Raw genomic sequence first — 25,453 nt, forward strand, 5'->3', positions numbered from 1 at the left:
CATTCTTTCCAAAGTATTCTTTGTTCCCTATATAGCAATCAGATCATAGTATTCAATTAAATTATATAATTACAATTTCAAGTAAGACTGGCATAGAAACTTGTGGAAACAAACACAACTCAGGTCTTGGTAAGCATATGACTCAATTACTGAGAGAGTCTTGTGGTATACTAAAATGAAACCTAAACTAAGCCATTAGTGTGTTGGGGTGTCAGTAATTATGTTTTATAGAAAGAACTGAGAGAATCAGTAGCTGAACAAATTTTTAAAGGTAGGTTAAAACAAAGGTAAAGATTCATTAACAAAGCCATTATTGTAAAAGAATTGTCACAATATAAGTATGTGGACTTTCCCCACCATCCATGATGGAGTAATTGTTATCAGACTTGCTCTTCCCATACAAAACTGGGAAAGTTATTTTAAGCAACTATTTTCAGATACTGGACAACTGGATAGTAGGCAGAATCATACTGTAATCCCTAAAAGAAGAATTCATGATGTCGTCCTTAACTGTCTCAGTTCTATGCCTGGAAGCACACTGTAGACCACTGTGAAGCCCAAGCAGAACACAGTAGTCTCTAAGCAGAGAAGGTAATCAGAGTTTAGGGCTGGTGAGGAAACAAATATTTATGAAGCAGAGTTCTGAAGAGGAGCAATCAGGCAAGATAAAAGGTATCCAGGGCCTGGGTGGCTCAGTGGGTTAAGCCTCTGTCTTCAACTCAGGTCATGATCTCAGGGTCCTTTGATGGAGCCCCACATCAGGCTCTCTCTGCTCAGCAGGGAGCCGGCTTCACCCACCCACCCACCCCCGCCGCTCTGTCTCTGCCTGCCTCTCTGCCTACTTGTAATCTCTCTCTCTGTCAAATAAATAAATAAAATCTTCAAAAAAAAAAAAAAAAAGATAAAAGGTATCCAAATTAGAAATGAAGTAAAATTATTTGTTCACAGATTCTATTCCATATACACCCACAAAACCTGTTACAGCTAACATATAAGTTCAGCAAAGTGGCAGAATTAAGAAAATATACACAAAGCCTAGTTGCGTTTCTAAATGCTACCAATAAACAATATGAGAAGAAAATTAAGAAAACAATTGCATTTACAATAGTATCAAAAAGAATAAAATACCTGGGAATAAACTTAACCAAGAAGGTGAAAGACATGTACATAGAAAACTACAAAAAACTGCTTAAAGAAATTAAAGAAGACAAAAATAAATGGGAAGACATGTCATATTCATGGATTGGAAGTCTTATTAAGATGACAGCATTACCCAAATCAATCTACAGATCCAACGCAAACTCTTATCAAAATCTCAGTGATGTTTTCTGCAGAAACAGAAAAATTCATCACCAAATTCATATGGAATTTCTGCTTCAAAACAACTTTGAAATAAAAGAACAAGTTGAGGATGAAAACATTTTGATTTCAAAACTTATTACAGGTGTACCTGGGTGGCTCAGCCGTTAAGCATCTGCCTTCGGCATGGGTCATGATTCTAGGGTCCTAGGATCCAGCCCCATAATGGGCTCCCTGCTCCTCGGGAGGCCTTCTTTTCCCTCTCTCACTCACTGTCTCTGTCAAATAAAATCTTTAAAAAAAAAAAATCCTATTACAAAGCTATAGTATTTGAAATAGTGTGGTACTGGTATAAGAGCAGATACAAGGCAATGAAAGAGAACAGACAGCTTCAAAATAAAAAGTTGCATATACGGTCAACTGATTTTCAACGAGAGTACCAAGACAAGTTTACTTCGAAGTTTACTAACAGTGAAGGGAGAACACCAAAGCACAAAGGGGACTTCGGGTACCTTCCAGATTATGAGACCCAGCATCCCTCTCCCGCTCCCCACAGATCTTTCTCCCCTTTATCTTTGAAAAGATAAAAGATACCTTGTATCTTTTTTTTTGAAGATTTTATTTATTTGTAATTGTGATTCTATTTGTAAAAGGAGCCAATGATATAGAGACAGAGAGTACAATAAAGGTTACCAGAGACATGGGGAAGTGTGTCAAGGAGAGTTATTATTTAATGGGTTCAGAGTTTCTGTTTGGGATCATGAAAAAGTTCTGGTAATAGATACTGGTGATGGCTGTACAACTTTTTTTTTTTTTTTTTTTTTTTGACAGAGAGAGAGGGAGATCACAAATAGAAATAGAGGCAGGCAGAGAGGGGGAAGCAGGTTCCCTGCTGAGCAGAGAGCCCGATGCAGGGCTCAATCCCAGAACCCTGAGATCATGACATGAATTGAAGGCAGAGGCCTAACCCACTGAGCCACCCAGGCACCCCGACTGCATAACATTTTAAATGACCTTAAGGCCACTGAATTGTATACTTAAAAATGGCTAAAATGTTAGATATATTTACCACAATTTAAAAAAAAAAAAAAAAAGAAAGAAAATAGAATGGCATCTTTAAAATGTTAAAATAAAAACCTTCAACCTAGAAAAATAAAAACCTTCAACCTATATCCAATGAGAAGGTTGTTATGGACAGAATGTCTCTAATAATCAGTGTCCCCTTGCCCCATAAATTATGTATTAAAGGCTTAAGCCCAAATATGATGGTATTTGGAGACATGATGAGCCTTTGGGAAGTAATCTGGGTTAGATGAGTTATGATGTCAGTCCTTATAATGAGATTAGTACCTATATAAAAAGAGAAACCTGAGCACTTGTTTGCTCACGCCCACCCACATGCTCACATTCACTCTCATTCTCTTTTTCTCTCTCTCCCCCCAACCCTCTCTGCCATGTTGTGAGGACAAGGTGAAAAGGCAGCCATCTACAAGCTTTGGAAATTGACCTAATCAGAAACCAACCATCCTGGCATTTGGATCTTAAACCTCTAGCCTGTGAGAAAATAAATTTGTTACTATCAGAAAATAAATTTCTGTTAAATATACCACTGAGTCTATGGTATTTTGTTATGGCAGCTTGAGCAAGGTCTTTCAAAAGCAGAGGCAAAATAAGTCATTTCTACATACAGAGCTGAGAGATTCTGTCCCAACAGAGCTGCACTATAGGAAGTGTTAAAATGAAGTTCTTCAGACTGAAAGAGACACCAGAAGAAATATGGAGGAACAAAGAATACCAAAAATGGTAAATTAGTGGGCTAATATAGAAGATTTTTCTCCTTTTTGCTTAGTTTCTTTAAAGATAATTGATTATGTAAAGCAATATTAATAATTTACAATGAGGCCTGTAACATATTTGGAAATAAGATGTATGTTAACATTAATACAATGGACTAAACACAAAGCAGTGTTTCAAGGTTATGTTACATGTAAGTGATATACTACTAGTTCATGCAGAATGTAAAAACTTAATAATGCACACTGTAATCCCTAAAGGAACCACCAGAAAAAAACACTGATAAAAGAGATAAAATAGGTTTCTAAAAATGTATTCAATCTAAAATATGAAGGCAAAAAGGAAGGGGAGGGGATAGCAGATAGGAATTAAAAGGCAGAGATTACACATTGACAGAAATACACTACATTAACAAAATGAAGCATAAAGTTACATGGTCAACTCAACAGATGCAAAAAAAGCATTAAAAAACTCTCAACAAGTGCGTATGGAAGGAATGTATCTCAACATAATAAAAGCCATTAACAAGCCCACAGCTAACATCATACTCAATGGTGGAAAGCTGAAAGCTTTTCCTTTAAGATCAGAAACAAGACAAGTACGCCCACTCTTTTCACTTCTGTTCAACATAGTACTGGAAGTCCTAGCCAGAGCAATTAGGCAAGAAAAAGATGAAAAAGACATCCCAATAGGAAAAAATGAAATAAATTTGTCACTGGTGATTGTCAGAGATGGGGACTGGAGTGAAAAAAAATGGGTGAAGTTGTCCCTTCCCCCAAAAAAGAGAAAGAAAAGAGAAATCACATGAGAATCAAAAGCCAAATATTGTCAAGCTAGATAAAATAAAAGCAAGAGCCAAATGTATACATATGCAAGTGACACACTTTATTTACTTTTAAAGATTTTATTTATTTATTTGAGAGAGAGCACCCACGGTGGGGAGGAGTAGAGGAAGAAGCAGACTCCTGCTGAGCAGGGAGCCCCATGAAGGGTTCAGTCCAGGACTCCCAAGATCATGACCTAAGTCCAAGGCAGACGCTTAACCAACTGAGCCACCCAGTCATCCCAACATGTGCAAGAGACAAACTTTAAATATAAGCTCACAAATATTAGGTTAAAAGTAAAGGAGTAAAATATGATGCATATTTTATATCATGCAAAACTAAGAAAACAGGAGTGGTGTTATTAATATCATCAAAGCAGCCTCCAGAATAAGGATTAGCACCAAGAAAAGAGGGACATTACATAACGGATAAAAACATCAATTCATCAAACACACATAACACTCTTCCATGTTTACGGATCTAATAGTAGACCTTTAAGATAAGAGAAGCAAAAAAGTGACCAACATAAACATAAATTATAGACTGAAATGTTAACACTATTCTCAGTAACTGACAGAAGATTTGGACAAATTAGGAAGGATGAAGAAAATTTGAACACTATTAGCCCAATTTTAAACTCAAATGAAGGGGTGCCTGGGTGGTTCAGTCAGTTAAGTGGCTGCCTTTAGCTTGGGTCATGATCCCACAGGCCTGGGACTGAGCCCCATATTGGGCTCCCTTGCTCAGCAGGAGTCTGACTCTTCCTCTCCCTCTGCTTGCCACTCTGCCTGCTTATGCTCTCTGTCAAATAAATAAATAAAACCTTAAAAAAAAAAAAAAAAGAAACCCAACTCAACTGAAATTTATAAAATACCAAACCCCAAAACTAGAAAATGCACATTCATTCTTTCCAAGCATATATGGAACATTCATCAAGGTAGGCCACATTATGAGGCATAAAAATAAAGTCTTGAGAAATTTCAAAACTGAATTCAGAGTGTGTTTTTGACTACAACAAAGTTAAATTAGAAATCAGTAATAATGTAGTTCACCAAATAAATGACAAACCTTTGGAGTATTCTGTATCAATTACAGGTACCAAAAAATATTTGTAATATTAATACTAATCCCTCCGATTTAGTAATCCCACTCAAAGAATCAATCCTAAAATAAAGATGTTATCGAAGACTAGACTTAGGTATAATTGTTCATTCTAGCATTGCATATAATTATGAAAATTTTGAAATAATGGGAAGTGTAGCAATAATTGTTAGTATGGTATAGCCATAAAACGGGAGGCTATATATCCATTTGCAATTATGCCTTTGAATAATTTTAAAGATATTCACAATATAAAGCATATAAAAAGAAAAAAAGATAGGATATCAAACTATAAAGCATTATTTTTGTTATATATAAATATGTTGGATGTCGGTGTGATTAAATATTCATATAAAAATGGAATAATATCACCAAGACTGAAATTAAAGAGGATTTTAATTTCCTTTTACTTTTACATTTCCAGATTAATATTTCTACAATATGCATATTTTACTGTTAAAATCAGTAAACTTTTTAAGTTACATGCAGCTTAATGACTGAATATAATGTATAATAAAATGAGTAAGGCCTCAGAAACCTCATTGGAGTAATACAGTTTAAAATTCCCATAAAAAAATAGGTTATATACAGTCAGAATGGCTAAAATTAACAAGTCAGGAAATTACAGATGCTGGTGAGGATGTGGAGAAAGGGGAGCCCTCCTACACTGTTGGTGGGAATGCAAGCTGGTGCAACCACTCTGGAAAACAGCATGGAGGTTCCTCAAAAAGCTGAAAATAGAGCTACCCCATGACCCAGCAATCGCACTACTGGGTATTTACCCTAAAGATACAAACATAGTGATCCTAAGGGGTACGTGCACCTGAATGTTTATAGCAGCAATGTCCACAATAGCCAAACTATAGAAAGAACCTAGATGTTCATCAACAGATGAATGGATAAAGAAGATGTGGTATATATATACAGTGGAATACTATGCAGTCATCACAAGAAATGAAATCTTGCCATTTGCGACGATGTGGATGGAACTAGAAGGTATTATGCTTAGCAAAATAAGTCAATCAGAGAAAAACAACTATCATATGATCTCCCTGATATGAGGAAGTGGAGATGCAACATGGGAGGTTTGGGGGCTAGGAAAAGAATAAATGATGAAACAAGATGGGATCAGGAGGGAGACAAACCGTAAGAGACTCTTAATCTCACAAAACAAACTGAGGGTTGCTGGCAGGGGAGGGGGGGTAGGGAGAGGGTGGTTATAGACATTGGGGAGGGTATGTGCTATGGTGAGTGCTGTGAAGTCTGTAAACCTGGTGCTAAAATACATTATATGTTCATAAAAAAATTAAAAATTATAAAAACAAAAACAAAAACAACTTACAGCACTCACAACATTTTGGTGACTATCTTTCCAGGCTTTGTTCTATGCATGCCTTTCTTTATATATATTTATTTTTTTTTAATATAAAAACAAGATCCAACTATAGATACTACATGATAACCTGCTCTTTCACTTAATATAATGTGCATATTTTCTGAAGCATTAAATATTTTCCCCAATGGCATTTAAACAACTGCAGGAATTTCCATGATAAAATTAAGCTGACCCACACTGTACTTGTTTCATACATCACTGTCCAGAATGTGTGCCCAAGCAGGTAAGAAACATTCAATAAAAGTATGATAATTAAATAAAAAAATAGGTTTTAAATGACTAAAGAAATTTCTCATTGAAATGATAATTATGTAATAACATATCCACACAACTAATTGTTAGAAACTATGTAATAAGACAGTAATATCAAAGATGATTTAGTAAAATGCCATAGGCTGTTAGAAAAAGGCAGGTTATGTAACAAAAATTATTAAATACACAAACATACATACACAAATGAACACAACTGATATATTAACCCAATGCCATTATAACCAAGGTTAATATTTTGCTCCAAGATCCCCTAGCACTAGATGTCTGAGTAGAAATGTGACTCAGAGTATCTCAATTACTTCAGATTCAGTTACAGATAACAATCGTAATTCTAGTTTGCTTTTCTCTTCACAAAAACAACTCCACATGGTGGGGGAAAAGGGAGGAAAAGAGCTTTTACTGAATGATTAAATAAATAGGATATTATATCTCCTCTGGTTTAATGCAGATACTCTCAATTAACTTCCAAAACAAATCTGAAAAGGTGTTTTAATTTTATAAGATGAGGACAAAGAAGTTAGATAATCTGTTCAATGTCTTACAGTTAAAAGAAGGGATTTAAAGATCTAATGTTACATCTGTAAATCAGTCCACAGTCTTTCCAGCAGACTGGAAAGTCTCTCACTAGGGTTAAAATTCCAAATAATATAATGTACAAATCATGCTGTTTCTTTTTCCAGTTAGTAAATATCTTCAAAAGTTCTATACGTTCTCAAAGTGGGAAATAAGGTAACAAGAGAAAAAAAGCTAGTAGAGGGTAGGGTCACCTCTGTCTCTCCTCTCTAGGTCTGATTTAAAGAAGAAAGAAGAAGTAAGAAGAAAAAGGACAAAAGTAACAAATGGGAAGAAAGAAGAGGAAGGGAAGAAAAATAAGAATAGAAGAGAGTGGAAAAAGGAGAAGAATGATAATGTCCAAAGCCATATTTCTTTATAGCCAGTTGCTGAAAGGGGAAATTGTCAGGGGTGAAGAGGAAACACAAGCAGTCAGAGAGATGACTGCCAGCTTCAGAGTCAGCAAAAATGAACAGAGAGTCACAAAGACAGAGGGAAATGGCTATACAAACACAGGAAAGAGAGACAAATCTCAAAAAGCAGAAAGAAAGACGGAGAAAGGAATGGCAGATAGACAGAGAGAAGTAGAGTCAAAGTTAAGATGAAGACAAACAACCATCATCACGGGCCCACACCACCAGCTGAAGCAAGGTACAGAAACTTAAATGTATTTGGGGCCTTGTCAGCACCTACTTGGTGGACAGCAGCTCAGTTAATTTATCTTCCTTCACAGTGATGACAGACCTCCAGTTTTTTCCCCCATTTATGGGGAGGGAGATGTGAGAGGGCCAGAGAAAGTGGAGAATTAGAGGAGATAAATTTATTATTTCAGGTCCCAATATGATCTTTAACAAAAAACATTTCAAATTCAGAAGATTCTCTAACAGGAAGAATCACTGAATTGTTATACCATATGTAAAAAAATCTAAAATGCCAAGACAAAACCAGGATCCTTTTGTAAATGTCTGTTAATAATTCAATCACTTGTAGAAAATTTTATGTAGAAAACTTTATGAAAACTATAAAAATTATTTCATGAATGGCAAAAAGAGGCATAGCAATGAGTAAAAATGGCAACAAACGAACCAATTCCTTTGAGCTTCTTTGAAGTGATCTTTAACCATTAATAGCTAAGTAATTCTCAAGTTTTGATTAGTAAATCAAATCAAATCAAATCAAATCACTTTCCTACTTAAAACCCTAATATGGCTTCCCTTTATAATTAAGACAAAAATTCAAACTTTTTACCACCAACCAAAAAATTGTACTTGATCCAATCCCTGCCTACCTATCTGACCTCATTTTGTTTAATCTCCCCCTTCTCATTATGTCACAGCTTTCCTTCTCTTGACTACGACCAGCTGGTTTACACTTTGGAGCACGGACTTCTTCCTCTGCCTGGTACGTTCTATTGGATTCTCACATAGCTAACTCTTTCTCATCACTCAGATCTCGATTCAAATATTACACCTTCTCAAAGTGGCTTGTTTGATTACCCTATAAAAAATTCCTATTCTACCCAACACCCCCAGTTACTTTCTATCCCAACACCTTGTTTTTTTCTTTCTTTCTTTTTTTTTAAAGATCTTATTTATTTATTTGACAGACAGAGATCACAAGTAGGCAGAGAGGAGGACAGAGAGAGAGGAGGAAGCAGGCTCCCTGCTGAGCAGAGAGTCCGATGTGGGGCTCGATCCCAACACCCTGGGATCATGACCTGAGCCGAAGGCAGAGGCTTTAACCCACTGAGCCACCCAGGTGCCTCACCTTGTTTTTTTCTATAACATTCATTAACCTATGGAAGTATTTATTATTTAGAAAGTTGGCATATGCTTACACATGAGAATATAAGCTTTAAGGGCAACAATGTTATTCCATATTTATAGCCAAATGCTCAAATAATATATATAGGTGCTCAATAATGGTGCCACACACACACACACACACACACACACACAAATATATACACACAAACATACATATATGTTTAAAAAATGGAATAAACATATGAAAAAGTACAGTAAGATTTTATGCTATAAATAAGAGACAAGTAAAAAAAAAAAAATCCCTTGCAGGATCTTGACAAACTACTACTAATTGTCATAGTTGAAAATTCCAATCCCTAGAGGTGCCTGCGTGGCTCAGCTGGTTAAGTGCTCGACTCCTGATTTTTGGCTCAAGTCATGATCTCAGGGTTGTGAGATTGAGCGCCACCTGGGGCTCTGTGCTTGAGGTGTAGCCTACTTAAGATTCTCTTTTTCCCCTCTCCCTTTGTCCCTCCCCCTGCTTCCCTCTCTTAAAAACAAAACAAAACAAAACAAAAAACCCATAAATAAATAAATAAAAAGAAAACAGGCCCCATCGGCCATATTTGAAAGTTTAATACATCATGACGCTTATTAAACAAGGAACCTCATTTTAATTTCTTGGATGTTAAATCTCAAACTACTCAATTAAGTCTAAAAATCTTTTTAATTGACAGATTTTAATTATAACGATATATGCTTAGCAATCACTGTAATAGATGCAAATCTGTACACTAATCAGATCCTCAGTTCTTGAAATTAGATTAGCGTTCTCAACTGAACATATGTCCTATGTGTTGCTTAGAGAAAGCCAAGATCATTTTTTTAAACCTATTTTAGTGGAAGCATTAAAATTTTAAAAACCCACACAATTACTAATATGCAATATACTCAAAGCTGAAAGAAGTATTAAACATGAAACAGGAATGGAACAAAAAGCCTATTCATACACTCTTGAAAAGTAAGCCTTATGAAGAAGCGGAGTTTTGTGAAGACAGTACACTGCATACAGTAAGGGTTCCATATCACTACCCTTTTTTAAACTTTCTCATCTTGTATAACATGAATGATATCTGCAAACTTGCAAGTGGTATTTCAAGGAGTTAGAATCAGCACAGACTAAGTCATATAAAATTAAAAAGCCTAAATACAGAAACAGAATCATTTGCTAGTCTCAAAGTCTAACGTTTGCACTCTTCTTTCCTTTGCTCTAATACTATTCCCCAAGATACATGCAATAAAGAGAAAAAAGTAACTACCACCAAAATATATTACTCCCATTTTCTTCACTCCCTTTCACCTCTGCATTCTTTAAGAACTTACTATAATATGATGAACATCAGGCTTTAACAAGTTTGAAGCAGATATTTGGATGAATTTTTGAATTTTTAAATTATCTGGGTAAGCCAGACAATTAAAAAAGCAGCAACTCTAAAAACAAAATACTCTTTCTACTAATAAAAAGCAACCATAAAAAAAGCCACCTATATTCAAACACAGTACAAAATATTATCTACATCTACATATTCTGATAAAATACTGATAATTCCTTTCAATTATATTCAAATGAATAAAATTAGACAAGCAATTTCCAAGGAGGTAACATATAGCTTATGTACCTTGAATTCATTGAAGAAAAACAGATAATGTATTTTCATATATAAATTGTATAATCTCTAAAATATGACCAAAGAATCTTAATCAAAATCCAAACAAGTAAAATATTATCAATTCTATTTTATTGAGAACCAAAGCTCCTACATAATACATGCAAGAATTTTAAATTTGTGAAAGCAAGTGTCAAGTACTACACACAATTTCCATACACAGCAGGTAGTAAAGCAAGAAAAGAACTGACACAGTTACCCTCCTTAAAAGAGACATACAATGGAGAACTGTTATACAGCCCTAGCATACTACAGATCTATGCATTAAAGATGTTGTGGCTATTAACAGTTTAAACCTTTACTGTATTTTGCTAATTGGTACATAGAACTTTAAATCTTTTGAAAGATAAAACAGTCCAGTCAGTTCAATTCTCCAGCATTGTTCAAGTATTCCAAGTAGGAACAAAGAGGAAAATAAATCTGCTTTAATTGCTGAAGAATCACAGATAATAGAGATGGCTGAATACTGTAGAGGAAAGATCTTTTGTTCCTTAAACAATTTTAATATAGAAAGACCATTCTCTATTTTAAATTAAATGGTTCCTGGCCACATATAAAAAATACTATTAACATCTATTTCATCTGTAAGTACTTAATAAATACAAGTTTTATATAACTTGAAAATATGTGAAAGTAACTTAATTGGGAGTGTGTTTCAGACAATGAAGTTATGTACTTAACATAATTTTATTTAAAATAATTATACAAAATATTATCTGACTTGTTCTAATCAATATTAAATGTAAGAGTTAATTGAAGTTGTTTTAAATTTAATATGCTATTAATGAGAGTAGAAATACTTCTATTTCAAAAGATTAATTTACTCTATTTAGGAAAATTAAGAGCATGTTTCATCTATAAACATAAAAATAAGCTATTTTAGTATTAGTCCATATGCTTACGTATATGTGTCATGCAATATAAACATTAATTTAATAACCTAAACATATAAGCAATCACTTATGTGATTAATATTATTGGTAAAAATACATTTACTGATTAGTCTATCCCAAATATGTAGGAAGAACATTTACTTCTAAGCCATACCAAATCTTTACATTTTTCATTACTTCCTAGTTTTTGATATTTTCCAAAATCTGAATCTCTTCCGTCTCCCTCCTCTGTCTCTCTCCATCTCTCCCTCTCTCTTTCTCTCTCTCTCTCTCTCTCTCACACACACACACACACACACACACACAGACAAACACACACACATACAATAGTGCCTGAAAAAAAGGCTAATTAAAGAAATGGCCATTTCACTATAAAATTTACACTTCCAAAATCATCAGTCATTACTTCTTTAGAATTTTAATCAATAGTATTGCTACAATTTTAAAGGCTATTCAACAATTTTTTCAGTAACTAATGGGTAGTATAAAACCAGAGAGAAGTACATTGTAAAAAAAAAAAAAAAAAAAAAACTATAGTTGTTTTTAAAACATAAAACTATCTTGCAAACTAACATTTACATTTAGTCAATGCTTTTTCTCTCTTTATTTTAATAGTCTCATCTAAATACAAGATTATAAATAAGCATCTGTAGACTGAAAAACACGAAGAAACATTATTCCATATTTAACGAAAGTCTTAAAGAAAAAAACCCCAAATGCTAAACTGCCACCATGGAAGGTTCTCAAAGACTGCTATTCTTTGATGTAAAATGAAATACTACTTAGTGAATAAAACATAAAAACTCCTGTCTACCCTTCAAAGAGACATATCCTTTGACCCAGTGCTCCAGACTAAAGCCTTGAAATTTTTGCACAAGAATGCTGCGTGAGGAAAGTCCAGACAAAACAGACACTTGAGATGCTGGAAGGCTGTATAACCCCAATTGCAGACACTAGTCCTTCCAATAATCTAGCAGAGATAGCGCTGCCATGCACCAGAAGTAATCTCACCAAAAGAAAACTGACCCCCACCCCCACCAAAAAAGCAAGCAGTCAAAGCAAATCTAAGCCTTTAACTGAGGTTTATCTTTTCGTGCTGGTCACTTCTTAATGACTGCTTTTTATTTCAAGTTTGCAGACTTATGAAAGTTTTCACCTATAAACTTTTAATATGTTAGGAAGCAAAAACAACATAAAACAAATACTTGTGTAGCAAACATGATTGTTTCATTTTCTGAAGGCTTGCAAACATTATTCATTTTCACAATTCTTAGAGCAAGTTCAAGTATTGAAAAAATTTTAAAACCTGTTAAAGTGACAAAAAAATTCTATTAAATAACTTTTGCTGCTCACAGACATTCTAAAACAGACATTCTAAACAGACATTCTAAAACAGCAATACTATCATCCAACTGGATGGACTGACTAGGCTACTAATACCATGTATTTAATCAAACAGCAATTATATACAGCAAATTATCAGCAAGAAACAAAGCTTTAACTGCTGTGTTACTACTACGCTCTTTGGAAGAAACCGGCAAATAACAAATTGGTAACATTCAGAACACTGACTCTATTTTACATGCACACCTTATTTTTAAAGATATAAATACAGACTACTTAAAATGTCCAAAATATGTATTAGGATCTTACATTAACAGTGTATACTGCAATTTCTCAAGAAAAAGCTTAGAAACAATACTCATACCTCCCACTCAATCAACCTGAGCTGTATTATAAACTGCTCAATAAAGTTTCCTTTTTCATATGCATTTGTGTTGAGGATGCATGGATAACCATAATACTTTTTTGTAAGATTTAAAGCAGGTGTTACGTAATAGGTTTTAAATAAAGTAACTAAGCACCTAAACGAAAACAAGCCATTCAAATTTACATATATGCCTAGCACACACAAGTGCCCAATAAATGTTTACTGAATAAATAAATGAAAAATGAAGAAAATATGGCAGCCAACATAATTTTACAGGATATACTAATGTTCAAGTTATTAAAGCTCATTTTACATTTTTTATTAATAAACTGAAATAATTCTTATATATTATAAGGGTATTTTTCTACTTTTTGTATAGTTAATATATAACTGTGACAAACAGGAGTGTTATTTTAAAGAGGTAATAAAAATGATGAAAAACAAACAAAACAAATCGAAAATGTACCTATGGTCATTTAATGTATGTTTTGGTTGTTCTATGGGGGAACATCTACAAAAAATCTTTAAAGAGTACTGAAAATTTAACCTATTTTTCTAGTCCAAGTGAATACAGAAAGACAACATTTCATGGAACTTGGGTTTTCAACAAATACACTGAAAGGAGATGAAGGAAGGTGGCATAAAAGAAGAAAAGTTACTCTCTTAATAAAGCACAGATGCAAAAACAATTTTCACCCAACCTCCATGGCACAACAACTCCTACAACAAAAACTAAGGGCCAAAAAATCATTTGTAAGCTTTACTTATTATTTTTAGGGAGTATCTCATACTTGGAAATAATAATGGTGCAAACCACAAAAAGCTTTTTTTTTTTTTTTAAACTGTGCTTCTACATAAATGGACAAGATTATTTTAAAACGCTGTCATCTACTCCTTTTGGTATTTAAAATTTTACTAGTTCATTTATTAGTAAGTGAAAAAGAGAGCTTATGCACAAGAGAACACATTCTTAAAACTGACCAATTAGAAGGGCACCTGGGTGGCTCAGTGGGTTAAGTCATGGTCTGCCTTTAGTCATGGTCTCAGGGTCCTGGGATCAAGCCCTGCATGGACCTCTCTGCTCAGCAGGTAGCCTGCTTCCCCTTCTCCCTCTGCCTGCCTCTTTGCCTACTTGTGATCTCTCTCCTTCTGTCAAATAAATAAGATCTTAAAAAAAAAAAAAAAAAGACTGACCATTTAGAAATTTACCATGTGCGCTGACAAAAAAAAAAAGTATTATTAACAGTAATCCAGGAAATACAATGTTAATCTCTGAAGATTTGTTTTCTAGTATGTCAACACTGAATACAGTTCTAAAATTAGGGAACTTACTCTTTACATTAGAAAATGCAAGGCAGGGGCGCCTGGGTGGCTCAGTGGGTTAAAGCCCCTGCCTTTGGTTCGGGTCATGATCCCAGGTGATCGAGCCCCACATAGGGCTCTCTGCTCAGCAGGGAGCCTGCTTCCTCCCTCCCTCTCTGCCTGCCTCTCTGCCTATTTGTGATCTCTGTCAAATAGATAGATAAAATCTTAAAAAAAAAAAAAAAAAAAAAAGAAAATGCCAGGTATATTTACCCCTTCTACATTCTATGTCTTAAGAAGAAACCAGAAAATATGTTGTCAATATACAACTGATGCCCAGAATAAAACGTTTTTATTAAATTTGGCCTGTCAGATGTGAGAGAAAAAAAATAAAAGAAAAAAGAAAAAAATTAAGTTTCTTTTGATTAACATGCTGTTTGAGCTAATCTAAGAATAACAGTTAAAAATAAAAACAGCATATATTTAAGATGAAAGAACTGAAACAGGACTTGGTAACAGTACAAATAAGAAAGGATCCGAGGTTTTAGCTCTCCCTGAAATCCACACTAAGAAAGCAGTATGAGAACGTAAATTTTAAGCTGTTTTACTAGAACTGCTGAGATTAAAAGGAACAGAGGCAATAATCCCTGCCATACCCTGCACCATACGTCTGGAGTATCATAAGAAATCCTGGCAACAACATTTAAAAGGGATTCAGTCAAACTGGAAAATAATCAAGATGATGAATTAATTAGAACTCAAGTGTAATGAATCAAAGCCCTGAGGATGTTTAACCCAGAAAAGAGAAGACTTAGGATAATGATTATCAAACACTTTGGCCTCAGGACTTCTTTATATAGCTTAAAAAAAATTACTGAGACCCCCAATGAGGTTTTATTTATATGAAATATTCTACAGATATTTACCATAAGAAATTAAAATGGAGAAAAATGTAAATATATACTTAAACTGATTATATATCTACATAAATAACATTATAATAAAAAATAACTATATTTTCAAAAACTAAGAGTAGCAATGATTTGCATTTTTGAAAATCTCTAATATCTAGCTTAATAAAAGATGAATTCTAACATGTTTCTGAATTCAAACTGTTGGGCTAAGTTGTCTTGGTTTCAATAAATGAAGCAAATCCATCCTCAGATATGTAATTAGAAAAGGGAGCAATATTTTATTTTTATTTTACTTTTTTAAAAGATTTTATTTATTTATTTGATAGAGATCAAAAGTAGGCAGAGAGAGAGGAAGGGAAGCAGGGTCCCTGCTGAGCAGAGAGCCTGATGCGGGGCTCAATCCCAAAACCCTGGGATCATGACCTGAGTTGAAGGCAGAGGCTTCTTTTTTTTTTTTTTTTTGACAGATCACAAGTAGGCAGAGAGGCAGAAAGAGACAGAGCGAGGAGGAAGCAGGCTACCCACTGAGCAGAGAGCCTGATGCCGGGCTTGATCCCAGGAGCCCAGGATCATGACCTGAGCTGTACGCAGAGTCTTTAACCCACTGAGCCACCCAGGCGCCCCAAGGGAGCAGTATTTTAGTAGCCTTAATATTTTCATTCCCAGTTACATTAAATTCATTGTTCTTTCTTGCACTTTAAATGAAACTTTTACCCAAACTTTTACCCACACACTGGTCGTATGGAAAAGACTATTTCATAGAGGTATGCACATTTTCCAATTGTCAGCATATTTCATTACACAATATTTTAAAAAATCACAGTCATTAATACCACCACCAACCCTATTAAAACAGTCTTTAGGTATTAAGAAAGATATCAAGCTCAATCAGATTAAGTGCTAGAATAAAGACCTACAAAAATTTTTTCACTTGAAAGCTTGCAGTTTACTACTAGCAATACTTCTTGAAGTTAGTTTTTGAGAAAATGTCTGCCATGTGCTGAAAATTGAATAACCATCATTTGTCTGTCATCTGTTACTGTTTTTTCACTTAAAAGGTGTTCCATGAAAAATGTGACTAAGTTCAGTTTCCAAGAGCAATTCAATCACACAGGTGCTTTCCTTGAGACAACTGTGGTACTTTAGTATGCAGCAAAAGTGTTTTATGTATATGACTTCTCTTTTGTTACATGGGACATAAAAAGCTGGTGACGCAGCACTGAAATTTTTAAAATTAGTATATTTTGCTGATTCATGAAGGACATTAAGTGAAATTGGGTTTTTAAAAATCACGAATGCAAGAAAGTGAAGAGTAAAATGACTAGCAGCACAGATGTGCCAAAATTGTTTGTGTACCTTAAATGTCAATGGCAACACATCTTTATATAATTTTAAAATAGTTTGATTTATGGACTCTTATGAGGGTCTTGGGCCACTCTCCACCTCCACCCTGCCCAGACCATTCTTTTTTTTTTTTTTTTTTTAAGATTTTATTTATTCGACAGAGAGAGAGAGAGATCACAAGTAGGCAGGAGCAGGCAGAGAGAGAGAAGGGGAAGCAGACTCCCTGCCGAGCAGAGAGCCCGATGCTGGCCTTGATCCAGACTCTGAGATCATGACCTGAGCCAAAAGCAGAAGCTTAACCCACTGAGCCACCCAGGCGCCCCTGCCCAGACTAATCTTTGAGAACCCCTGAGTTAGAATGACCAAAGAGCTGTTTTCAAATATACAGAAGGCTGTCATGTAGGGAAAAAATGGCATGCCCTACATAAAAGGGCAAACCTTGAGTCAATGGTATTAGTTATAAAGGAAGCAGATTAGCAGGGCACCTGGGTGGCTCAGTTGGTTAAGGGTCTGCGTTAGGCTCAGGTCATGCTCCCAGGGTCCTAGGGATAAGACTCATATTGGGCTCCCTGCTCAGCAGGGAACTGCTTCTCCTCCTCCTGTGCTCTCTCTCCTCTCTCAAGTAAATAAAGAAAAATAATTTTTTAAGGATTTTATTTATCTATTTGACAGAGAGAGACACAGTGAGAGAGGGAAAAAAAGCAAGGGGAGTAAGAGAAGAGTAGCAGGCTCCCTGCGGAACAGAGAGCCCAACACGGGGCTAGATCCCAGAACCCTGGGATCATAACCTGAGTTGAAGGCAGGCACCTAATGACTGAGCCACCCAGGAGCCTCAAGTAAATAAATAAAATAAAATAAAACAAACAAACAAACAAAAACCAAATAAGGCTCTGAAAAAAGAACACATAATCAAGATACAGAAGAGTTACATCACCCCCACCAAATTACCTAATGCCCTTTTTTGAATATTCTGCTTCGTACATCTGACCTTAACAACAGGGGTCAATTTTCTGTTCCTAGAGTTTTGCCAGCTCTAGAATGCCAAATAAATGGAATCACACAGTAGGCAGCCTGTGAGTCTGGTTTCTTTTACTTAATATATGCACTGGAGATTCATCCAGATTTGTTATTAATTGCTGAGTAAAAGTTTATTATATGGGGTACTGAAGTATAGTTGGGGTGTTTCCACTTATTGGAATTATGAATAAAGCTGTTAAAAACATGCACATGCAGGATTTTGTGTGAACATAAGATTTCATTTCACTTCCTTTCACTTGAGTAAATACTGAGAAGTGAAGACTGCTAGGTCATATGGCAAGGATACATTTAACTCTATAATAAACTACACACTCCATTCCAAAATGGCTGTCATTTTGCATTCCCACCAGCACTGTATGAGAGTTTCAGTGGGTCTGCATCCTTGCTAGCACTTGGTAGGGTCAGTTTTTTTTTAAGCTATTCAGATATATGTGTAGTGGTATCTCAATGTAATTTTAATATTCATTTCCATAATCACTAATGATGTTGAGCATCTTTTCATATGCTCATTTGCCATCTGAATATTTCCTGAGTAAAGTGCTCATTTTTATTTGAGTTAAAATCATATTATTTAGTTTTAAATGTTGCTGACTTTCTGGATACAACTCCTTTATCAGATAAGTGTTTTGTAAATATTTTCTCCTAACCTGTGCCTTGTCTTTTCATATTCTTAACAATCTCAAAGAGTAGAAATTTCTGACTATAAGGAAAACCAACTTTATAATTTTTTTTTTTTTTAAAGTAGGCTCCACACCAAGCATGGAGCCCAATGTGGGTCTTGAACTCATGACCCTGATATCAAGACCTGAGCTGAGATCAAGAGTCAGACGGTTAACCAGCTGAGCCACCCAGGCACCCCCCAACTTTATAGTTTTTTAAAAAATGGATTGTACTTTGGTTTGTATCTATAAAATATACGTCTAGGGGGCACCTGGATGGCTCAGTTAATTAAGCAGCCTTCATCTCAGGATATGATCCCAGGTTTCTGGAATCGAGCCCCACGTTGGGCTCCCTGCTTAGTGGGGAGTCTGCTATTTCCTCTCTCTCTGTCCCTCCCCCAGCTTGTACTCTCACTCACTCACTCCATTCTCTCTCTCTCTCTAAAATAAATAAATAAAATCTTGGGAAAAAAATAGTAAAATAAATGTCTAACCCAAAATTACAAAGAGTCTATACTACATTCTCTTCTACCAGTTTTATACTTCTTAGTTTTACATTTACAACTATGAGTTTACATTTAGAACTTTGAGTTAATTTTTGCATATGGTACAAAGTATGGATGAAGGGTTTTGTTTTGTCTTGCATTTGGATATACAATTGTTCCATCTTCATTTGTTGAAAAGACTTTTTTTTCTCAGTAAGAAATAGCTTTCTAATAATTATGGCTGGTAAGTAATATAAAGAGTAGCCTCAAAAGAAATGAGAACGAGTTAACTGGAAATTTTTAAACAGAAGTTTGAGAGCCAGGTGTTCAGTCTAATAAAAAAGAACAGAAGGTTAAATTATCTTTCCAAATCTCAGTCCCCATCCACGGTTTCACTTTCTGCAGTTTCAGTTACCCACGGTCAACCACGGTCTGGAAGCTAATGATTCTCCTTCTAACATAGCTATCTGAAGGTCAATAATAGCCTAACACTATGTCACAATGCCTACATCATCCACCTGACTTCATCTTATCATGGAGGCATTCTATTATCTCACAGCATCACGAGAAGGGTGAGTACAGTCCAGTAAGAAATTCTGAGAGACCACATTCACATAACTTTTATTAGAGTATACTGTTATAATTATTCTATTATTGTTGTTGTTAATCTCTTACTGTGCCTAATTTATAAATTAAACTTTATCATAGGTATGTACGTATAGATAAAACATAGCATATACAGAGTTTGGTACTATCTGTGCCTTCAGACATCCACTGGAGGTCTTAGAATGCATCCGCTGTGGATAAGGATGAGGGGGGCTACTACATATTTTTGGAATAATTCTTGTTCAAAATGCAAATATAATCAACTCCAATTACTTAATATTTCTGCAAATATCTTCAACCAATTGTCTTGTCTTTATGCTATCAACTCAACCTTTCATTCAGTAGGTAGTGTGTGGGAACAAGAAGACCTGAAACCCCTATCAACATTATGTTACCTATTTGACTATTTAATATTTGCATTTTAATATAAACCTGAAAGAATGGCTAAAACTCATGTTTGAAAATTACCTATGGGTTTCAGTTATCTGTTTAAATATTACTTCAGTAACTATGAATAATTTATAAGTAAGACTTGAATTGATTTCAGCTGGAATAGACATTTTGACTAATACACTTCAAGAAAGACATAACAGGGATGCCTGAGTGGCTCAGTGAATTAAGCCACTGCCTTCGGCTCAGGTCATGATCTCAGTGTCCTGGGATCGAGCCCCGCATCAGGCCCTCTGCTCAGCAGGGAGCCTGCTTCCCCCTGTCTCTGCCTGCCTCTCTGCTTACTTGTGATCTCTCTCTCTGTCAAATAAAATAAATAAAATCTTTAAAAAAAAAAAAAGTAAGACGTAACAAAGCTGGGAAAAATCTATACAGGGCAACAAAATTCATTGAAAGTATGCAACTGATTTAATAAGAGAAAAACAAAACTCAAAGCAGTCTGTTTACCTCTCTGGTAAGACTCACAGCATCTTGTTTAGAGCAACAGTCTGCTACCTCACTTATTCTTCAAACTAGAAAGAAGAGAACTTAGAACCATTACTAATAAACTCTATAGAACTTGAAAATCTTATGAAGAGTGAACCCCACAATATTAAAACAAGAAGCCAACCTCTTTTTAAAAATGGTCACTGGAAAAATTGGAATAGTACCCTCATTAATTAATGAACATATGGCATGTGTAAATCATCCTCCTTTTACACACATACCATCTCACTTCTTTTATACTTGACTAAGCAAGTGGTGTTTGATTAATACTTGAAGAGCAGGTAGAAGGTCCCTGGATAAGAACTAGGGGATTGGTGAAAAGCATCTCGGCAGAATAAACTGGAATGTGAATGCCCTGAAGCAGGGAAAGCAACAGCAAGTTCCAGGTTTGGTGTGGCTGGAGCACAGTATATAAAACACAGCGGTACAAGATAAACCTAGGAAAGAAGGCAGGACTTTAATCATGTAAGACCTTGAAAACCATGCAGGGATTTTAAAGTTTACTTTTAGGTCAGTAAGAAAACCTATAGTTCTTACACAAGAAGTGATAAAACCAGCATTTAAATGACTATCCTGTCTATCCTTTGGAAAATGAATTAAAGGAAGATTAAAGTATCTATAAAGATCAATTTAAAAACTACTGCAGCAATCCAGGTGAAAGATGATGGTAGCAGCCTAAACTAGGATGACAGCAATGTCAGCAAGCAGAACTAAGAGGCAGTTTAAAGATAAAACTAACCAGCCTTAAGCATAAGATCAGAGTTTTCCAAACTACCTATCCATTGTCTGTCTGTTTACTTATCTATTTATATATCTGTTTATATCTTTAGTGGTATAAACAGTGTTTTTATCTTTAAGTGTGACCTATTATTTAAACTATGCTTACAGTCAAAATTGAGAGATAAAAGAATGTATAAATGAATGAAGAGTATTTAAGAAACACACCCATACATTTGATGATAAACCAGATAAAAAATGGAAGCACCCTTACACTATTACATATTTTTACAAGTCTTAGATATTACAAAATTTATGCTATTTTACAATATAAGCATAAATAATAAGTTGCATCTAAAGTAACATCACACATAGAAAAAATTTTTAAGTTATGGTACCATAATTATATCTGCTAATTAACAGAAAACTATTTATTTGTTGCTAGTTGTAATCTCTCATACATAATGCAGAAATGTAATGTGTGTGTACATACACATATACACATACAGTAACAACAACAATAATTAGTTTCATAAAAACCGAATATACTTAAGTTTAGATACTACCTGGTAAGTGTCTTACAACTTAATTAAACAGCAGTATAGTGAGAAAATAAAGAACACACATATTCATTTATATTTATATTCATATTCATGTTCAATTCATATACATTAATTTAAAATGTTCTGATTGCTACTTATAAACGCCACAAAAATGAAGGTTTTTGCAATTTTAATCTGTTAATATCTGCATATGACTTAATATTTGTGTATAATGCTTAGCACAAATTATCTTTTTGTGATGACTATTTTCTGTTAAAATTTATAAACAATCTAGAAATTTAAATTCAAATCACTCTCTTGGAAGAACGCAAAACACCATTCTGAAAAGATACTGTACAAAAAGAACCCTGAAGGCAGAATCATAGCAAAGTAATAATAGAAAATTCTTACCAATTTTTCATCAACTGTTATGAGTTGCCTGTCTCGAGCTTGGTCTTGTGCCAGCCTCCATGTGGAAGTGCTTAATGACCTGCAGGGCAAGACTGTAAGTTAAAAAATGATCCGTGCAATGAGAAAAGAGAGGCAGACAAATCTTACACAAATGAGCTACTTTAACAATATCTGTCTTATAAAACAAAAAAGAATAGAAAGAAAGAGAAGAGGGCACAGAAATCCTTTTTCTCCCCAATTAGTTCTGTCTGCTGAGTTTTTGGCAGACTCACTTAAGAGTTCACAACAGGCTGCACTTTATGTCAGTCTATAGGCTCTCTGTCACAGAAAAGCCGTCAGTGACAAGTACCAAACTCTGTCAGTGTACAGTAGCTGGTTTGTCACCATTATGATGAAAAATGCAAAGCTATATCAATCCTTCTAGAATGCTGATTCCTAAATGACCACATCAGAAAGAAAAAGTAAAATCTCAATCATATACTTCATGGCTGAAAGTAAATATCATAGAACTAAATTATATAATGTTGGGGCGCCTGGGTGGCTCAGTGGGTTAAGCCGCTGCCTTCGGCTCAGGTCATGATCTCAGGGTCCTGGGATCGAGTCCCACATCGGGCTTTCTGCTCAGCAGGGAGCCTGCTTCCCTCTCTCTCTGCTTACCTCTCCATCTACTTGTGATCTCTCTCTGTCAAATAAATACATAAAATCTTTAAAAAAAAAATTATATAATGTTAACAAAGTTTCTAATTTTGAAACACTAATTTCACTTAACACTCTTAATTTCACACAAGCTCAAAATTCACTCTAATTTCAAAACAAAAGTAGTTTAAATAGAAATTATTTCTATCATCATTTTATTTTTTTTAAATATTTTTATTTATTTATTTGATAGAGAAAGAGAGGGAACATAAGCAGGGGGAGTAGGAGTGGGAGCAGGAGTAGGAGTACTCTGCAGGGAGCCTGAGGCAGAATTCGATTCCAGCACCCTGAAATCATGACCTGAGCCCAATGCAGACACTTAATGACTGAGCCACCCAGGTACCCTCTATGATCATCTTAACTAATGTTATTAGTTTAGTCCTGTATCTCATTCACAGAACTGAAGAAAGTCTAAACAGTTAAAACAGAAATATTAAGTCAGAAATAAAATGGGCACCAAAGCTAGCTCCTTTATATTAGCATCATCTGACCCTCATCCCAAAGAAATCACTTAAAGAGAACAGGTTTTTGGGGTTTTTTTTTACTTCATATATACATTGCAGTCTATACTAACCAATACTGTACTGTCGCTGATCATTAAATTTAACATTTTACATTTTCCAAAATATTAAGCCATCTTATGTAGATTTCTCTTTTGAAAGTTAGCTTATCATGACTCAATCATGAGTCATGTCATGTCATGTCATGAGTCCTTACAATCATAACTCAAATTTCAAAACCAACAGAATATACAGTATTAAGTTCTTTCTTCTTTATTTCTTTTAAAGATTTTATTTATTTATATTAGAGAAAGAGAAAGCAAGCACAAGCTAGGGGAAAGGGCAGAAGGAGACCAATCCCAGGACCCTAGGATCAGGACCTGAGCCAAAGGCAGACACTTAACCAAGTGAGTCACCCAGGTGCCCCAAGTTCTAATGCAAAAATTTCATGTAAAAGTTCAACTTTCAACAGCTATGGTGTACACAGCTTTATAGAAAATCTACGTACCAATAGTGTAATTTAAAGATAACGATAACACAAAGACTTTTTTGTTTTATGAATATGTATTTTGAAAAAAATCTATAAGTTATTTCCCAAAATTAATGTAATGCCTTATTACTTGTAAGATTTTATTTATTTGACACAGAGAAAGAGAGTGACAAAGAGAGAAAGGGAACACAAGCAAGGGGAGTAGGAGAGGGAGAAGAAGGCTTCCCCCTGAGTAGGGGCCAGACACAGGGCTCACTCCCAGGATCCTAGGATCATGACCTGAGCCAAAGACAGACACTTAACAACTGAGCCACCCAGGCGCCCCTAAATCCTTATTACTTTGAATACCCTTCTAAGAAATACATATACACAAAATACATCTACATGGAAATTATTTTAAATTATTTACACAAATAGTTAAAATACATGTGTTGGCTGTTGTATTAAAGGAGTATCATTAGCTCTTTTAAAAATCTATTTACTATGGAAATCATTAAGACCAATAACATGACAATAAGAACATTCTGAATACTCTTAACCAAATCCATATAAGAAAAAAATTAGGCAATGATAAGAGAACTCAGGAAAATTTGAAATACTGGAAATATTTAAAAACATAGCTACATTTCAAGAAAATGAAGCTGCAGAGTTCCTCTAATGAAGAGAAGTGCTAGATCAAAACTGCAAATTATTCTACACAGATTAAAACTCTATAATCCATGAACTGTATAACTTCAGATTACACAGTGATTTTTATTTAAACAAATTTCTCTTAAACTGTGTAATAAAATCTTACTGTATACTAGTCATAACTTAAATTTTTTTAAGCATATATAAGGATGTATTTTTAAAATTTTTAGATTTATCTCCAACTAACCATAAGAATGATGCTATACATCACTTTCTGGAAACATAACTTTTATAAACAAATACACAGACAAAAAAATCTCGTATTTTTATCAGACTGTATATAAAAGAATAATAAAAAAGTGGCAAAAGATGTTAAGTAAAACAATCCTACCAGAAAGAATTAAAAATCACAATTAAAACATTTTGTAAGACAAAACTTTAAAGGGGCACCTGGGTGGCTCAGTCATTGGGCATCTGCCTTCGGCTCAGGTCATGATACCAGGGTCCTGGGATAGAGCCCAGCATTGGGCTTGCTGCTAGGCAAGGAGCCAGAGGCAGGACCCAATCGCAGGACCCTGCGATCATGACCCAAGCCCTGACTAAGCCACCCAAGCATCCCAAAACAGCAATGTATTTTTTTTTAAATCAAAAATCAGATGAAGGGAAAAACTTTCCTCCAATTAAAAATAGTTAAGGTAGCAACAGAGATCTAGAGTCAATTACAAACATAGTAAATTTAATTAATTAGACCTATAAAATATAAGCTACAGTTAATTTTAGATTAAATGTAAATTATATAGCAAATATCTATTTGCTGATTAGCCTTTAAACAATGTTACATCAGTAAATTGGCAGCAGTAAATAAAGC

At 34.8% G+C, this 25,453-nt stretch overlaps 1 protein-coding gene across 1 annotated transcript in view; it reads right to left on the minus strand.

The window, feature by feature from the left end:
• NDUFS4 (NADH:ubiquinone oxidoreductase subunit S4) overlaps positions 1-25,453 on the minus strand; it is a 108,189-nt gene that overhangs the window by 45,863 nt on the left and 36,873 nt on the right. The window contains exon 2 of the mRNA XM_082750587.1: positions 22,270-22,348. Within this exon, the coding sequence (XP_082606713.1) occupies positions 22,270-22,348 (79 nt within the window). The remainder of the gene's footprint in view (positions 1-22,269; positions 22,349-25,453) is intronic.

The sequence above is a fragment of the Mustela nivalis genome (assembly GCF_964662115.1).
Source record: "Mustela nivalis genome assembly, contig: HAP1_SCAFFOLD_1330, whole genome shotgun sequence".
NCBI lineage: Eukaryota > Metazoa > Chordata > Mammalia > Carnivora > Mustelidae > Mustela > Mustela nivalis.